Here is a 17464-nt window from a genome sequence, read left to right on the forward strand (position 1 = left end):
GTGAAAAGCTTTAGTCCTAAACAAAAGGTTTATCAAGCTGAAGCCGATCCTTTGAAACACGCTACCGCGTCACACTGCTTCACTTGTATGTTCACTAGGAATTTGCACACAGACCTCGCACCTTTAAAAAATGTTGCGAATGCCTATATTGCCAGAAGTCTCTATTCAAGAAGAGAAGGACCTCTTTATTCCATGTCAGCAGAACACCTTTAACTAAAACAATTTTGCTTTCTGTCCCCAGAGACATGGATTCTTGCTGCGGGATGTGAGACAGGAAGTCATCATCGGAGATCTGCTCAATTTAGGAAGCAGAGTACTTCAGTGAAAGACAGATTGGGAACATACATTTCAAAACCAAAGTATTTATATTGACACATAGGATGGCCCTTAATTTAGAAAATTACGCTATCATCCTCCCCGTGACTTCATATGACTCAGCAGGACTGCTGGTCTATAAGACACTGCGAGATGAAATTAACTCGACCCAGCTGCTAACATTAGTTTGTAAAATCAGTCTTACTACTTATTCAGGAATTCTTTATCTAAAAAATAGGGGCAGGGATGGATGTATAGTGAACTAGTATAAAAAAGGAACATAATTAGAAAAAAAAGGACAAGATACTGACCTGAGTAAAAAAAAAAATAAGTTGGCAAAAATCACAGAATATGAATCCATCTCAGGTTATTACACTTGATCTTAGCCAAAAGGCTGAGAAGCGATCCATCTCAGGTTATTCACAAGGATGGAGTGGCATTTATCTCACTTCATAATAAATATTGCATTTCTGTAGGGAGTAAGGGCAGCACTACTCTTTTTTTTTTAAAGTTTATGTTATTTATTTTGAGAGAGAGAAAGAGAGAGAGAGAGAGAGAGAGAGCAGGGGAGGGCAGAGAAAGAGGGAGAGAATCCCAAGCAGGCTCTGCACTGTCAGTCTAGAGTAGGGCAGCGCTATTCTAAGTGCTGTTATTAGCCTTATTTCACAGATGAAGGAACTGAGATATAAGTGGCTTGCCCAAAGTGGAAGATCCAGAATACACCTCAAGCAGTGAGGCTCCACAGTCTGCACTCCAAACCACCACAGATCATGGCTTTCCTACAGATTATATTTCTAATTTTGTAAGGCTGGGAATAGCTTTGCCTAAAGGAGCCTGACTTTTAGTTACAGAATATATGATTATCTTATCTGCAGTCTTACCTTAAATTTCATTTCTTATTTTTTTTCCTGAAAAGATTAGAATTAAATCTTTTCAGTGGAAAGGAAGGGGGAAAAAAGTCTCATATAATCTTATAGAGTTATAGGAACCACTTAGGAGAAAACCAGAAAAAACAAAAAACAAAAAACAAAAACCAGGAAGGTTTGACAAACATAATATGTAATGCTTACTTGGAAAAAAGTGCAGACCAACCGGGAACAAACCCAGGATCTCGGCTAAACCATAGCAGAGCCATCACAATGAAGAGGACCAAGGTCACAATTTCCTGATACCTGTGCAAAAATTCCCATCATTTCATTTATTTTCTCAGTCAGGACATTCGTAGAAACTCCCTGAGCTATTGCCAGAGTAATCTTAGCAGAACGCTAAACGCTGTAAAAACCAGATGATTATGTGTCAACAATCTGAGAGAATCAGCACAGTTAGAAAAGGACTCCACTCCTCTATGGAGTCTTCGGCTTCCTTTGATTCTACCTGGTAAATTTCAGTGAGCTAAAAGTATGTATTTTGTCATGTTGAGATCTATTTACAAGGGCTAGCATATTCAAGGCCCTTATTAGGTGTCCTAAACACATTATAGACTATTATGTGCCTGTTTCCCTTTGCACGAATACTTGCAGTATAAACAGTATGCACCTGTGTGAGCATGCGTGTGTTTGCTTGTGCGTCTGCGTGCAGGTGCATCTTACCTTATTGGCCCAAGTTTTTGGTATTCTTGTTTAATCACCTCAGCACAGGCTTTTTGCTTGACTGTTTTGGTCTTGCCACATTTGAACATCTCCTTAAAACTGAAAAGAATAAACTTGTTAAGCAAAGAATTCTCCCTTCATAGAAGAGATTTGTGTGAAAGCTTTATAAAATACGGATCTCCCGGCCAATAACAGAAATCTGTCTTGGTGCCTATACCTCCATCACCTTCTTTGAATGTCCTCTCCCCTTTTTCCTCTTTTGCCTGGTTTTCTCAATTTGCGAGACTTAATTTTTGTTCCCCATTTTCACACATCTTCCCCTGATCTCTTCCTTTTCTACCTCTGTTTCTACCTCTGTACCCTTGGAATTTTGCCATGAGACGCTCATCTCTAATTTAACGCTTTATTATATACCTGATTGTTACAGATTTTAATCTATGTCTTGTCTATCTTGACTGTTAATTGTTGCACATGTGTAGGTTTTATCTCCCTAGTGAGATAACCAATTGTTTGAAGGCAGGGGCAGTGTCATAGATGTTCCTTTTGGTACAGCGACTCTCAACACTGTACATATAACTGGCATGTAAAACAAACACTCGACTCATCAACTCAACAGTACCTTGGTCAAATTGAGACAGCTGGTTGTCAGATCCATCAGTTTTCACAAAATATACTAAACTCGGGTCATACACTAGGGCAGCGAAGTCACGTACCGTGATCATGAGCGGAGTCTGAACTAGATCTATTCTGAGAACGAAAACAACTTGGTTCCATTTTTTTTTTTTTTTTCCTATAAGATTCTTGACCTCTTATGTCCTAATAGAATCTACTAGATAGTTTTTCAACTATTGCCAATAGTAACTGCCGGTGCCTATTTCTTTCAGCTGTTGACTTTAGTGATACCTTCCCCTGTGGCTAATTTTTCTTTCTCGAAGTCCAGGGTCTTCAAAACTTTTTTTTTTTTTTGGTGAAGTGCTGCTCTAGGGCCTAGATTAAAAAAAAAAAAAAATCCCTCCAGAGGAATAAACAAATGAGCAAATGGCTAGATTCTTATGGACTACCTTTTGGAAGGTCTATGAGTAGGTGAGTTAGATTACATTATGTGCAGTAGGGAAGGCATTTCTGAGTGTAAATCCAAAGGAATTGAAATCTGGACCTTGACCAGATACCTGCACTCACATGTTCACTGAACCATTATTCACAATGGTCAAGACATGGAAACAACCCAGATGTCCACTGACAAACAAGTAGGTAAAGTAAAAGTGGTATTAAAAAAAAGAAACAGTGGCTTATACATACAATGGAATATTATTCAGCCTCAAAGAAGGAAATCCTGCCATTTGTAGTAAGACAGATGGACTCGGGGACATTCTGCTAAGTGAAATAAGCCAGATGCAGAAAAACAAATACTGTATGATCTTACAGAAATGCAGAATCCAAAATAGTCAAACACATAAAAGCAGAGAGTAAAATGGTGTTTGCCAGGGAATGGAAGGAGAGGGCAATGGGGAGGTGTTAGTCAAAGGGTACAAAGTTTCCCTTATGAAAAATAAATAAGTTCTAGAGATTTACTGCACAAAATAAGGCCTATGATTCACAATACTGTATTGTATACTTAAAAATTCACTGAGAGGGCAGATCTTATGTTAAGTGCTTTTACCACAAAAGGGAGAAAAAAAGAAAAAGCACAGGGACAAAAGGAAACTTGGAGGTGATGGAAAAGTTTTTGGCCTTCACATTGATGATGGTTCATGGGTGTACACTTATCTCCAAACACGTTGTATATATCAAATATCTATGGTTTTTTGTAGGTCAATCAGACGTCAGTGAAATCAATTTTAGGAGAAGAACGAGCACAGGAGCATATTCTTCTGTAAAATTGCTGGGCTGAACATGGATGTATATGAGGGAGGAAGCTGGAAGACTGAGGCGGTGTGAAGACAGCTATCACACAAAGACATTTTATTTATTTATTTATTTATTTATTTATTTATTTATTTCTGTAGCTCTGCCACTCAGACTTGTTTGGACTATTATTCCCTTTGAAGGAGCCGAGTTTCCTCAATTCTTTTTTTTTTTTTTTAATTAAAAAATTTTGTTTAATGCTTATTTGTTTTTGAGAGAGAGAGAGAGAGAGAGAGAGAGAGAGAGAGAACAAGTGGGGGAGGGGTAGAGACAGAGGGAGACACAGAATCTGAAACAGGCTCCAGGCTCTGAGCTGTAAGCACAGAGCTAGATGCAGGGCTCAAACCCACAGACCCTGAGATCATGACCTGAGCCAAAGTCGGACGCTTAACTGACTGAGCCACCCAGGCACCCCGAGTTTCCTCAATTCTTAAATCATCCATCCTACACTTTCATAATCATTCTCCTGCACACATTCCAACCCCTGAACATAATGAGATGGATGTTGTTATGCTTAAGATCAATGAGATAATATTTAATGTTCATAATCTCAACTAAATTACTGACTAGTGCTGGTCTTGAAATTTTACCCCTTGTCACAATATAAATACTACTATTATAAGAAATTGATCCTGAACCACCTTGAGATCCATCTGTAGAACAGAAAAGTAGAATTAAAAAAAGAGGCAAGTCTCCCTAAAAAATGTTTTCCAGCCAGTAGACTGTATATGTATTTGGTCTCTTTGGTTGGGGACTATAAATAGTTAAGTCCAACGCCATATTGGCTTTGCTACAAAGAAGGTTAATGCCTTCACAAAGGAACTGATGAAGCATATGACAATGCATCAACCTCTTCATTTAAATAAGTTCATTGGCACTGATAGATGAGCCTCTCTTCCCAAGTATGCTGGGATCATTTATAATGGGTGAGTTAACTGTGTTAACAGCCAACACGCTAACCAGAATGTAGGGTGGCCTGCCAGGGGAGTGGCTGATAATTTCCGTTTGTTGATCTAAAACCTTTGGAAGTGAAGACCCCGACTGACTGAAATGGACACTGAAAAATTGGCCGGAGTGTGAAGTTGTGTAATGTCTAACCGATAGCGGACAGCAACGGGACTCCTTAGATATATCACCGGTCATGATTTATGGACTTTTGCCTAATGTATGCACTTCACAGGATTTTTGTCCTCACTGAGAACACCTTTCAATACATCTGCCCTTTATTTTCTTAATTTCTCCTTTATACAGGGTAGGCCATTCCATAATAATGACAATGGTTGCATACATTTTTTTATAAAGTCATGATATGTACCAACAAAGAAGAAACAACTATGGGTCTGTGACGGGGTGCTTTCTCCCTTAGTTGGGATTCCTGTCCTTTGCATCTTGAATTGCTACCTGTGCAACTGAATAGACCCCCAGAGGCTTGGATTTCCAGGAAGGGGCATTTAGTATGCAGCTGGCTTCTCCCCACTGATGCCCACCTGCTGAAGTCAGTGACATTCCACACATTTGCTTCAGCAGGAGAACTGCCACACGCTGTTCCCACAATCTGGACAAACAGTTGGTTTTTTTTGTTTTTTTTTGTTTTTTTGTTTTTTAAATCATCAGTATCATCTTCCCACTACTAACAAAACTGTGGCAGTTCTGGAGAAAAATCAGGAAGAGGAAATGGAGAGGGAAGAATATGAGTCCTTAGGTGACTAGGCTTGGAAAATTTGGGCATGGGCACGGACCACCACATGGACACAGTGCTTTGCTTTTCAAAGGAAGCACAGATAGATGACTTCAGTCTCACCTGCTTAGTAGATAACACGTTGTTTTGTTCATAGGTCCTTGAGATTTAAATAGCTGATAAAAATGAATTTCAATTGTTTTGTTTTTTCAGGAAAAAAATTCTCAGGGTTTGATTTATAGCCATTTCCCCTTTCTTTGTGGAGTACTGTTATATATAAATATATATATAAATATATATATAAATATATATAAATATATTTATATATATATTTATATATATATATATATTTATATATAGTTAGATTTTGCTGTGGAGTCCTTCATAATTTTAAATGCTGGCTGTCATTTAAGTATTGTAACTCATTGGTACTTATGAACTACCAGCTTCAGTCCAGCCAAGGCATTATTGGCAAATTTTCCTTGAATACATGTATTTGACATTTTAGTGGCTCTTTCTTGATCAGTGTTTCTCACCTTGACTTCTAGGTGTTCACCTTGGACCCATATGTGTTACAATTGCAGTGTTGGAAGTGATCTTACTGATAATCCAATGAAATTCCATCATTTTACAGTTGAAAACATGGAGACTGAGAAAGATCACTCATGTGGACTGTGAGAAGCCACAGTCTTTATCCCTGGTCTCCTGATTCATAATCTAACATTCTTTCCACAGGGCACACTCTCACGTCTTTATGTGATTTTTTCAAGGATGTACTAATTTTGGTGCCAAGATGAAGCAGGAATATTGCATGCTATAGTTTAAAGTGACTAGGTAACCAGAGGAAATCCCCACATTAAACCAAAAGGAGGGACAAAACTTCTTGAAATTCCACTTTAACAAGCTGGACTGGGTCCTTACCACAAGTTCCTTATGCCCTTCCAGCTGATTAATAAATTATTAGCTTAGGATTCAAAGGAGACCAAGATAGATTTGCTTTTTACAAACTCTCCTCCACAGCCAACACTGTTTAGATAATGTTTTAGCTTATCCTTAAAATATGTGCTCATGTGCATCAGCTTTGTAAGGAAGAGAAATTCAGAGACTCTGTGTGCACGAAATGGGTGAAAGGGCACTGGGTGAGCACCTGAGAACTGGGAACCGAGACACCTTTAGTTATCCGATCAACATGGAATATTTACTTACTTGAATCCTAGGAAAAGCCACTGAAGCCAGATCCAGGACAAGAATAGAATAATAATAGCTGCCGGGAAGGAAAGCATAAACCAGGATCCAAAGTTAATGCAACGACATTCAGGGTAACGCCTGTGTGAAAAGACAGAAAAGTGTTCACGGGAGTGTAAAGTGGAATCCTTTCTGATGGTCCTCCGGGAAGCAACACCTCACGTCTTTGCCATGCTCCCAGTCAAGAGGGAAGGCGTGGAACCTTCTCATCATTATATACAGCAGTTGGTTTTACCTCTTACCTCTTGTCCCGAATCTGTAACTCTGTGATTATTGCTGCTTCCCTCACAAGCAAGGGTGGGTATGTTATGATTTTTGTTCCCTTTGTTCAACGTGTAAGGAAGTGCTTGGGAAAGCTGGCACAGTGTCCACACTCACTAAATGCACAAGAAATGGGTATGCATGGGTATATGTGCCTGGTTCTTAGCACTCGAATCATCGGTATGTGAGCGAGGAAACACAAACAGACTTGGGAACAGATGAAAATTGACTTCATGGAACCTAAATTGGTAGCTGGCATCCCAGGCACTTAGGAAGGGACTCTGATCCATCCATACTGTCTTCTATAGCCACTTCCCCTCTCTTCTGTCTGCCCTGAAGAAACTACAACCATCTTGCCAGGCCCTTCTTAGAATTAGACAGTGCTTTAGGGCTCAGCCAAACAGAATAAATCTGGACCAGATAAAAATGACTAAAAGTTCTGTGGAAAACACGAGCTCTTCCTTTATTTCTCCTAGTTATTTTCAGCTTTTCAATCCACATAACCACAAAACAATAATAAAAAAAGTTGGGGGAGGGGAGGAGTCAGAGACAAGCACAGTTTCTTTGGTAACCTCACATTTATTCTTCAAAAATGTAGTATAAATTCCAAGTTAATTCTCACATAGTTATCTATTCTATGACAGAGGAGGGAAAAACAGGAAATTTGAGAAATAGTTTCTTTGCTTTTTTTCTTGACACAGTGACTTTGGAACTTTGGAAAGTACAGAAAACACACAGAAGCAATAAAGACACTGTTAACCTATTTTTATTATTTTTGAAATGATAAAATATAGAGAACTTTATAGAAATGATAGACTTTTATATTCTTGTTCTATTTAAATCACGCTTTGTATTTTTCCATTTAAAAAAGGTCATGTAAATAAATGAAATGTTTCACACTATAGCCATCAACATAAGCCATATTTTTCTACTTTATAAAGTGTCTCCTCTATTTTAAGATGGTTGCTAAGTAATGCAAAGACTTAAAAAAAAAAAAAAGAATGGGTTTTTAAAACTCTAGATTTCCAGTGTTTTCTACCATTACTTTGAGGTTATAAAAAAATTGCTCTAGACCCTAGATTTATCAGGAGCAAGTTGGGATGATCATTATCTACCATGAAGAGATCCAAAGCTTAGCTTACACATTTATGCAATTAGAAATGACCAAGGGTAAGTAAGAAATGCTACAGAATACAGAGAATTGATGAATGGAAAAATGCTGTATCATGTCCATGAGCTTCTACTAAGAATTGCTAAAAATGTTTGCTGTCTTCAGTTGGAAAATTCAATAAGGAGGAAAAGGCCTATTCTTATTTCTGATCAGTTTATTAGACTTGGATTACAGGTTGATGGCTTATGCTATTCTGTTCAGCCTAAAGGCATTTAGAAATGCTGCTAGAATTAGGTTCAAACCAGCACCCCAAACCCCATTTCATCTCTCACCGTCTGTAGCTCATACTTTGAAATCAGGCTATATTGTTCTCCTTACTCAGTCCTCTAAAATTTAACTGGGGGCGCCTGGGTGGCTCAGTCGGTTAAGCATCCGACTTCGGCTCAGGTCATGATCTCACGGTTTGTGAGTTTGAGCCCACGTCGGGCTCTGTGCTCACGCTCAGAGCCTGGAGCCTGCTTTGGATTGTGTCTCCCTCTCTCTCTGCCCCTCCCCCACTTGTGCTCTGTCTCTCTCTATCAAAAGCAAAAATGAACTATTGGGACCTCATGAAGATAAAAAGCTTCTGCACAGCAAAGGAAACAATCAACAAAACTAAAAGGCAACCAACGGAATGGGAAAAGATATTTGCAAATGACATATCGGACAAAGAGCTAGTATCCAAAATCTATAAAGAGGTCACCAAACTCCACACCCGAAAAACAAATAATCCAAGGAAGAAATGGGCAGAAAACATGAATAGACACTTCTCTAAAGAAGACATCCGGATGGCCAACAGGCACATGAAAAGATGCTCAACATCGTTCCTCATCAGGGAACTACAAATCAAAACCACACTCAGATATCACCTCATGCCAGTCAGAGTGGCCAAAATGAACAAATCAGGAGACTATAGATGCTGGAGAGGATGTGGAGAAACGGGAACCCTCTTGCACTGTTGGTGGGAATGCAAACTGGTGCAGCTCCTCTGGAAAACAGTGTGGAGGTTCCTCAAAAAATTAAAAATAGGTCTACCCTATGACCCAGCAGTAGCACTGCTAGGAATTTACCCAAGGGAAACAGGAGTACCGATGCATAGGGCACTTGTACTCCAATGTTTATAGCAGCACTTTCAACAATAGCCAAATTATGGAAAGAGCCTAAATGTCCATCAACTGATGAATGGATAAAGAAATTGTGGTTTATATACACAATGGAGTACTACGTGGCAATGAGAAAGAATGAAATATGGCCCTTTGTAGCAACGTGGATGGAACTGGAGAGTGTGATGCCAAGTGAAATAAGCCATACAGAGAAAGACAGATACCATATGTGTTCACTCTTATGTGGATCCTGAGAAACTTAACAGGAACCCACAGGGGAGGGGAAGGAAAAAAAAAAGAGGTTAGAGTGGGAGAGAGCCAAAGCATAAGAGACTTTCAAAAACTGAGAACAAACTGAGGGTTGATGGGGGGTGGGAGGGAGGGGTGGGTGGATGATGGGTATTGAGGAGGGCACCTGTTGGGATGAGCACTAGGTGTTGGATGGAAACCAATTTGACAATAAATTTCATATATTAAAAGAAAAGTAAATAAATGTATAAAAAATTTTTTTTAAATAAAATTTGTTTAATTGACGAGGGCCTTTTTAGAATTTTTGCCTGGAGGGAGGTAGTTCATTTAGTAAATGAAAGCCTAAAAAAGCTAAATTCTGTTTTCTTTTTGTTTTTTTTCTTTAGTATTAAGGAAGTGAACACCACACAGGACAGTGGACTCCATGATCATAACCTTTATACTTATATTTCCAGTGAATACTTTAAGTGATAATGGAATGAATGGCATACCGTGAAGGATTAGTTTTTCACTTTTTCTTTTCCCACTTCCTCATGCCCTGTAAAGTGAAGTGACTGCAAGTATCTGCCTAAAATAAATATCATGAACTATGTTAAGTACAATTCATTCTGATAGAATGAATTACTTTTACCTTTACTTTTACCCAACACTTTGAGTATCTACCATGTACCAGGCACTCTTCTAAATATTGGGGATATCGTGGTGAATCAGATGGATGTAAGATAGCCTTTCATAAAGTTTATATTTTTTAAACATTTTTTAAGTTTATGTATTCATTTTGAGAAAGAGAGAGAGAGAGAGAGAGAGAGAGAGAGAGGGAGGAGCAGTGAGAGAGGGAGAGAGGGGAAATCCTAAGCAGGCTTTGCACTGTCAGCACTGTCTGACTCGGGGCTAGATCTCACCAATTGTGAGATCCTGACCTGAGAAGAAATCGAGTTGGAGGCTTAACAGACTGAGCCACCCAGGTGCCCCCATAAAGCTTACATTGAAATAAGGAGCACAGACAGTAAATAGGTAAGCATGAAAACAATCAGAAAATATAACAAAATAATGTAATAGAAAATTACTAGGGAGAGGAAAAAGTTTTACATAGTGTGGTTAAAGAGGGTGATATCTGAAATGAGATCTAAATGGCAAGAAGGAGCCAGTCCTGTAAATAGCTGGGAAATAGTTACCTGCCCCCCACCCCCAGACAGAGGAAATAGCAAGTACAAAGGCCCTGAGGTAGGAATGAGTGCAGAATGTTTGAGGATCAGAAGGCTAGTGTGGCTGTGGGTAGTGAGCTAAAGTTAGTGGCATGAAATAAAGCCCAAGAAGTAGCCAACAGCAATCAGATCATGTAACACCTTGTAGGCCCTCAGAAGGAATTTGAATTTTAGCACAAACGTAATCAGGAGTAATTGGAACATAATAAATAAGTTAGTGACATGATCTAACTTTAAGTCTATGTAAATTTGTTATTTACGTAAAGCATGTTGGTTAGATGGATCCTCAAGATTGAAGGCAACAAGAGTGGAAGCCAAGTTGTAGTAGGCAGAACTCCAAAATGACCCACAAGATTTCTGTGCCTGGTATACATGTTTTGTATAATCTTCTCTCTTCTGTGTGGGAAGAACTTGCATATAAGGTGGGATTTCATTCCTGTGATTAGGTTCTTATATGGAAAAAGTGAAGGGATTTTGCAGTGGTAATCAAGGTCCCCATTAATTTTTGAGTTAATCAAAAGGGAGATTATCTTGGGTAGATCTGACTTAATCAGGTGAACCCTTAAAAGAGAACCTTTCCTGCTGGCCTAAAGAAGCAAGCTTTCCTATTGCCAGAGAAAGGGGCCATGTGTCAAGGACCTAGAGGTAGCTTCTAGAAGTTGAGAGTGACCCCACGCCAAAAGTTAGCAATAAAATGGGCACGTCAGTAATTCAACCACAGGGAACTCAGTTCAGGCCAGTAACCTGAATGATCTTGGAATAGGGCTCTAACCTTCTGTGGAGATTAGAGGTCCAGCTGTCACCTTGATTTTTAGCCTGGTGAGATCCTAAGCAAGGTTCTCAGCTAACCTGTGCCTAGACTCCTGACCCACCGAAATTATGAGGTCACAAATTCATGCAGTTTTAGGCCGGTTAAGTTAATGGTAATGTGTAAAGTAGCAATATAAACCAAATACACAGGGAAATTTATTAGAAGACAAAAGAAGTTTGGCAGAGGAGTAGGGTATAATGGGAAATAGAGTAGATTTTAGCTGAAGTCAGATTGGTAGCAGTGAAGATGAGAAGACAATTGATTTTAAACATATTTGGGACAAAATGTGGAGGAATGAGGAAAAGGTGCCATTTATTGAAATGAAGTCTGAGGAGAGAACAGGTTGGCAGATGGGTAAGGGAATGGAGGGTCAAAAATGCTGCTGTGGGCATGTTAATTGAAGACGTCCCTTAGTTTTCCAAGTGGTCATGTTGGATGGGCAGTTAGATAGATGAGTCTGAAAATGAGAGCAGCGGGCAGTTAGAGATAGAAAAGAGGTCGTTGCCAACATACAGGTGATATTGTAAACCACAGAAATGGGCGTGATAATTTCAGGAGTAAATGGAGATAAGAGGAAGAGGGAACGCACCCTGGGGCATCTAGAGGTCAGGCAGAGGTTTAGGAATGAGCAGATGAGCTAAGCACATTTCATTCTAACACAAATCCTGTGAGGAAAGCATTATATATCCATTTTACACAGGAAGACACTACGTCTCATAAGGTTAAATGGATTGTTCAAGGTCACAGATTGCACAGTCAAGCAGAATTTTCAACCCAGAAGGGGGGTTTAAAATACAATGTCTTTTCATTAAGGCATAGTGTCCTCAACTCCAGTTCCCAGGTGAAAATAGAAAGTTCCATATATACTGCAAGATATCCATAAGCCAGGGCACAAACTTTATGTCTAAGGATATTTTAGAACACCATAGAAATGATTTCACCATAACAGAGATGTGCTTTGACCTGAAGCCTGTGTGCCCATCATTGTTGAAACTCAGGAAGATAGTGTTGTTGTTGCAGTTCTCATGCCCAACTACAAAATGATGAATAGCATTAATTCTAATGAAATACACAGAAATTGTCTCAAAAGAATGGATGTACTTGTGGAAATTTACAGCCTTGAAACAAATTTGGGCCTTTAGAGCACTATACGCTGTGTCCATGCAGATTATAGTCCTTTTGATTAATGACTACTTTGATTATTTGAGTCAAAGCCACTTTTCAGTTCTGTATTGGTATATTTGCAGACATTTCTTTTCAAATATTAACTACTTGTTATTCATGAACCAAGCTTATATTTCTAATAGGAATAGCAAAAGTAAAATAAACAGCATCAACTGCTAGCATTATTGGCAATTTCCTATGTGCCAGGCCCTCTTGCTAAGAGCCAAGCATGCATTATCCCACTTAATCCTCACAGTAATAAGTTCTAGTATCACCCCCATTATACAGAGGAAGAAACTGATGATGTTCACAGAAGTTAAGCTAATATATGGCAAGACTGAAATCCGAGCCAAGGTCTGAGTGCAAACTCTGCAATACCCAAATTTCTTCTATGGTACTTGCCAGAGAACTTATTTCTGAGAAATATAATTGCTCAATTCTCCAGGAAAAAATCATGGTAACTTTTGAAGTTAGCTATTGTTAGGTAACTGGTTTACCTTCTCCCTCTATAATTAGCCAACAAGAAAGGTTAGGAAGGTGGGTACCAATAAACACATTTGAATTTAGGGCACCTATAAACACATTTATTTTACAATTTCTTAGTTTGTGAACCCACAGTAGTTAAAATTTAATATGTAATTAGTAACAACGACTGTGCTAATTGTTCACAATAAAAGTTCCTTCCATGCTCTTTGTACACCCACATATTACACAGCTGACACCCACAAGCTGAATAATATTCTTTGATAATCAACAAGTTATGAAATTTTACTTCCATTTTTATCTGGTAGATTTGCGTTTTGGGTTTAACTAATAGCTGTTCTATTTGTTAAATAATATTGATGCATCAAAACTAGTTTGCTATGACAGCAGCAATTGCCTCTAATAATATTCCCTCAGTAGCATAATTTTAATATCAAAAAATTATTTGGTTATTGAGATGATTCCCAAGAACAATAAGCACTTCATTTATGTCTTGGTAGAGTTCATCTCAGCTGATGATTATCGATCATCTACCTGCGCCCCTTGTGTGCTAAAAGAATAAGACAATGATTCATTCAGACTCTATAAGTCTGAAAATCATCAGGGGTGATGGTTATGCATAAACGTAGATGAGACACGTTTATAGAGATGTGAATACAGTTTATGACCAGAGGAGATGGGAATGGTGGTATAGGAGTAACTGAACAGAGTTTCAGATGAAAGAGCATCCACACAAGTAGAGAAAGAAATTGACACAGTTGGCAGGCCTTTCAAGAACCGGAGTAGGAGGAAATGGGTTAATTACAAGGTGGTAGATATTAACAATAATTGTCAGGGAAGAAGGAGATTGGGTGATGACCGGAAGTACTGTCAGTGGAGCAGAATGGAATGAGGGCCAGGCAGAGAATGCTGATCAACCAGGATTTACCTAACAGAGGAGCTAATAAAAATCTCACAAACCTGTAAGGTAGTAACAGGAAGTAGGAAGACCAAAGAATATTTCCAGAATGCTCTATTCCAAGGATTAGTTAAGGATAATGGTGAATTAATCACAGAGGAGCCAGAATTTAGGTACCACTGGTGCTAGATTCAGATTAAGAATGCCAAAAAACGGCACACTTTATAGTTGAGTTAGGGAATTAGCTTCATCTGGTTACTATTATTCTGAAAATCACCTCCCAAGCTATACATCAGCTCATGACCACAAGGGAATGGTTCAGTCTAACTAGCCACACACTTAGCTTTGCAACTATTTCAAATGACACTTGCTATGTTTGCACACTTACATTAAAAAAAAAAAAAGAAACGCCACCCATGAATGTGAAGACTGATGTAGTTTTTCTTGCTACTGGCAGCAAACTTGTGTTTTTAGAATTTTGCCATCTTGGCACCCTCACATAATATGGTCTGTGAAGCAGTGAGACTGCAGAGTAGAAAGAGCACTGGGCCTTGGGCCATCTGTCTTCATCTGGCTGTTCCTCCATTGACTAGTGATCATCAATTGCTTAAAGTCTCTGAGCCTCAGTTTCCTCATCTGTGAAAGGAGAGAACTGTACACATGCTCTGAAATTCCTCTGTCTTCACTTTTTCTCTTCTTAGCCCTCATTATTACTCAAGAGGATGTGTACTTCTTTTCCAAGACTAACATTTCGACTCTTGTTTCTAATTCCATTCTGCTTCTACCTGACTCTTGGCCCATCAATCTTCTCCTCTCTCTTTTTCAAAATGTCACACATCTCTTTTACAGTTTCCTTCTCCTGAGTGTAAAACAAAACTGACATCTCCCTTGTTCCAAGAGATCTCTCTGCCTCTGGTCACACCATGCTTGTTCTTTTTTTCTTTGCTTTGTCAAACTTGAAAGAACCATTTAAGTTAGCTGCTTTCCCCTCCCCACTATTTACTCACATCTTAACTCTCTGCAGTCTAAATTTGGTCCTCCCTCCCATGTGTCTTCTTGGGGGACACTGATAAGAACCAAGCCTTTTCTTAGCCATCCTCCTCCTTGACCCTTCTACCACACTGCTTGTTCCTGAGTCATCCTCCACTTTGAAAATGGTCTTATTTGGCTTTCAAAACACCACATGCTCCTGGTTCTCCACCTACTCTGATAAACTTTTCTCATCTTTTTTGTCAACACTACCCAACAGTCTATCCATGTCTTGATTCTTTTAACTTTTTTCTCCCTTTGTAACCATTTCTACATCCAAGATTTTAATTTCTGTGTGTGTGTGTATGTATGTGTGTGTGTGTGTGTGTGTGTGTGTGTGTGTATATATATATATATATATATACACACATATATATATGTATATATATCCCTCAAATTAAAATTTTTTTTAATGTTTATTTATTTTTGAGTAAGAGAGAGAGACAGAGTGCAAGCAGGGGAGAGGAAGAGAGACAGGGAGACACAGAATCTGAAGCAGGCCCCAAGCGAGGCTCGAACCCATGAACCAGGGGATCCTGACCTGAGCCAAAATCGGACACTCAACCGACTGAACCACCCAGATGCGCCAGCCCTCAGATTTTAAACTAACTTCAACGATGCATTTGCAAATGACTACTGAAAATCTTGTGGATAGGGTCTTAGCAGGCCATGTTAATACATCTAAAATCAAATTTATTAATTTCTCCAATGAACCGAGAAATTCATGGCATCACTACCTATCTATCCATATTGGCAAAAATTCCCAGAGTTGCCCTAACCCCTCCTTGCCCTTAAATCCTCACACCTAATTACTCACTCTTCCTGTCTGTACATACAGTGTCCTGAGTCTAAATCCTATCACTTCACAACTAGCTTAGTTTTGCCCTTATCGTCTGTTAACACTTTGGTAATAGACTCCTAATTGGTCTTCTATCCTCAGACTCTTAAAATGCCAATCAATCTGCACATTGCTGCTCTAAACAGTGCCAAAAAATACACAGATTATTTCACTGCCTCCCTAAAAACATGATTACAAACTTTTTGTGTTTTGGTTTTATGAATTATTTGCATTCATTTTCTTCATAAACATGCTATTTACCTCTTTTAAGATTGGGTAATGCTGTATAGACAAGTTTTCTCTAGTGATCCTGGCCATGCACACAGCTACACTCCTCTGTTAGAGTGAACGTTCAATTATGTTTCTAGGGAGGTAATTGTTTAGGGAGACAGACGGGGGTTTGAATGATCTTGGTTTGGACCTCAGTCTGCTATACAAACATCCACTTTCTTGACTCTAGTAATAATAACAAACATTTACAGAGCATATGCTCTGTGCTAGGCACTTATTAAAGTGTTATTTATTTATTTATTGTAAAACTCTAAACAACTCTCTAAGAGAGAGACCTTATTATCATCCCCATTTCTCTGGGAAGGTAACAAGCTTAAAGAGAGTAGTCTGTCCAAGATCACCTCGTTTGTAAATGGAAGAACTGGGATTTCAACACAGACATTTTAAGTCTAGAGCCTATGCTTTACTCCCCAGTATATGCCACCTTCACAGCAAGGATATATAGAGTATGTGTGCACTAAAACGTATGTAAAATTTCTGACACGAATTCAATACATGTCACCTAACTTCTCTCCTATATGTCAAAACCAAATGTTATTATGTTTTAAAAATTTTAAAGGTTTTCACATATGCATGTTTTGTCTAGAAAACCAGATGGAATTTCGAAGTTTCCTGACAAGTTTTATTTTTTGCATTCTCCAGAAGAATTCAAAACAGTGCCTTGCACATTGTCAGTCCTCAACTAATGTTTGTTGACTGAAGAGTGAAGGAATAAAGGTTTGTTTTATTTGCACTGAATGAAATTTAGCTTTCTCAGAATTCATTGTTCTTCCATTCTTTGTGCAAAGAGGAGAATAAAAGACACTATATATGTATATATATGTATATATAAATATAAATATATTTATATGAATATATAAAATACATATAAATATATTTTGTATCTGTAAGTGATAGATGGAGAGATAGATAAAGGCTTTGAAATGTGTTATCCATTCCCTCTTCCCATTGTTTGTAAGATGGCACCTTTCTCTAGAAGTAAATGGTAGGAAATCATTGATTCTTAGGATTCATGCACCTTTGGAGCTGGGCCAGATCCAAAATTAAATTGCACAAAATCACTGTTGGTATTGCTTTAAAAAAGATGGCAAGCGGTGTCAAGAGGAAAAGGTGGCATTATTGTAGTGGATTTGAAAATAAAGGGCAAGTTCTGTCTGTTTCCAAAGATCTGGGCAAAGAATATAAATTCTTTTTTTTTCCCTGTAGTTTTAAGTTTCTGGAACTTTTCCTAAAGAAAGTGAATGCATTTC

At 38.5% G+C, this 17464-nt stretch overlaps 1 protein-coding gene across 1 annotated transcript in view; it reads right to left on the reverse strand.

Annotated features, from left to right (window-relative positions):
- Positions 1-17464, reverse strand: part of SLC13A1 (solute carrier family 13 member 1) — a 65659-nt gene that overhangs the window by 11879 nt on the left and 36316 nt on the right. The window contains exons 6-8 of the mRNA XM_049641757.1: positions 6694-6813; positions 1905-2003; positions 1386-1487 (exon numbers count right to left, since the gene is read on the reverse strand). Coding sequence (XP_049497714.1) covers positions 1386-1487; positions 1905-2003; positions 6694-6813 — 321 coding nt within the window. The remainder of the gene's footprint in view (positions 1-1385; positions 1488-1904; positions 2004-6693; positions 6814-17464) is intronic.

The sequence above is a fragment of the Panthera uncia genome, chromosome A2, assembly GCF_023721935.1.
Source record: "Panthera uncia isolate 11264 chromosome A2, Puncia_PCG_1.0, whole genome shotgun sequence".
In the NCBI taxonomy this organism is placed as follows: Eukaryota; Metazoa; Chordata; class Mammalia; order Carnivora; family Felidae; genus Panthera; species Panthera uncia.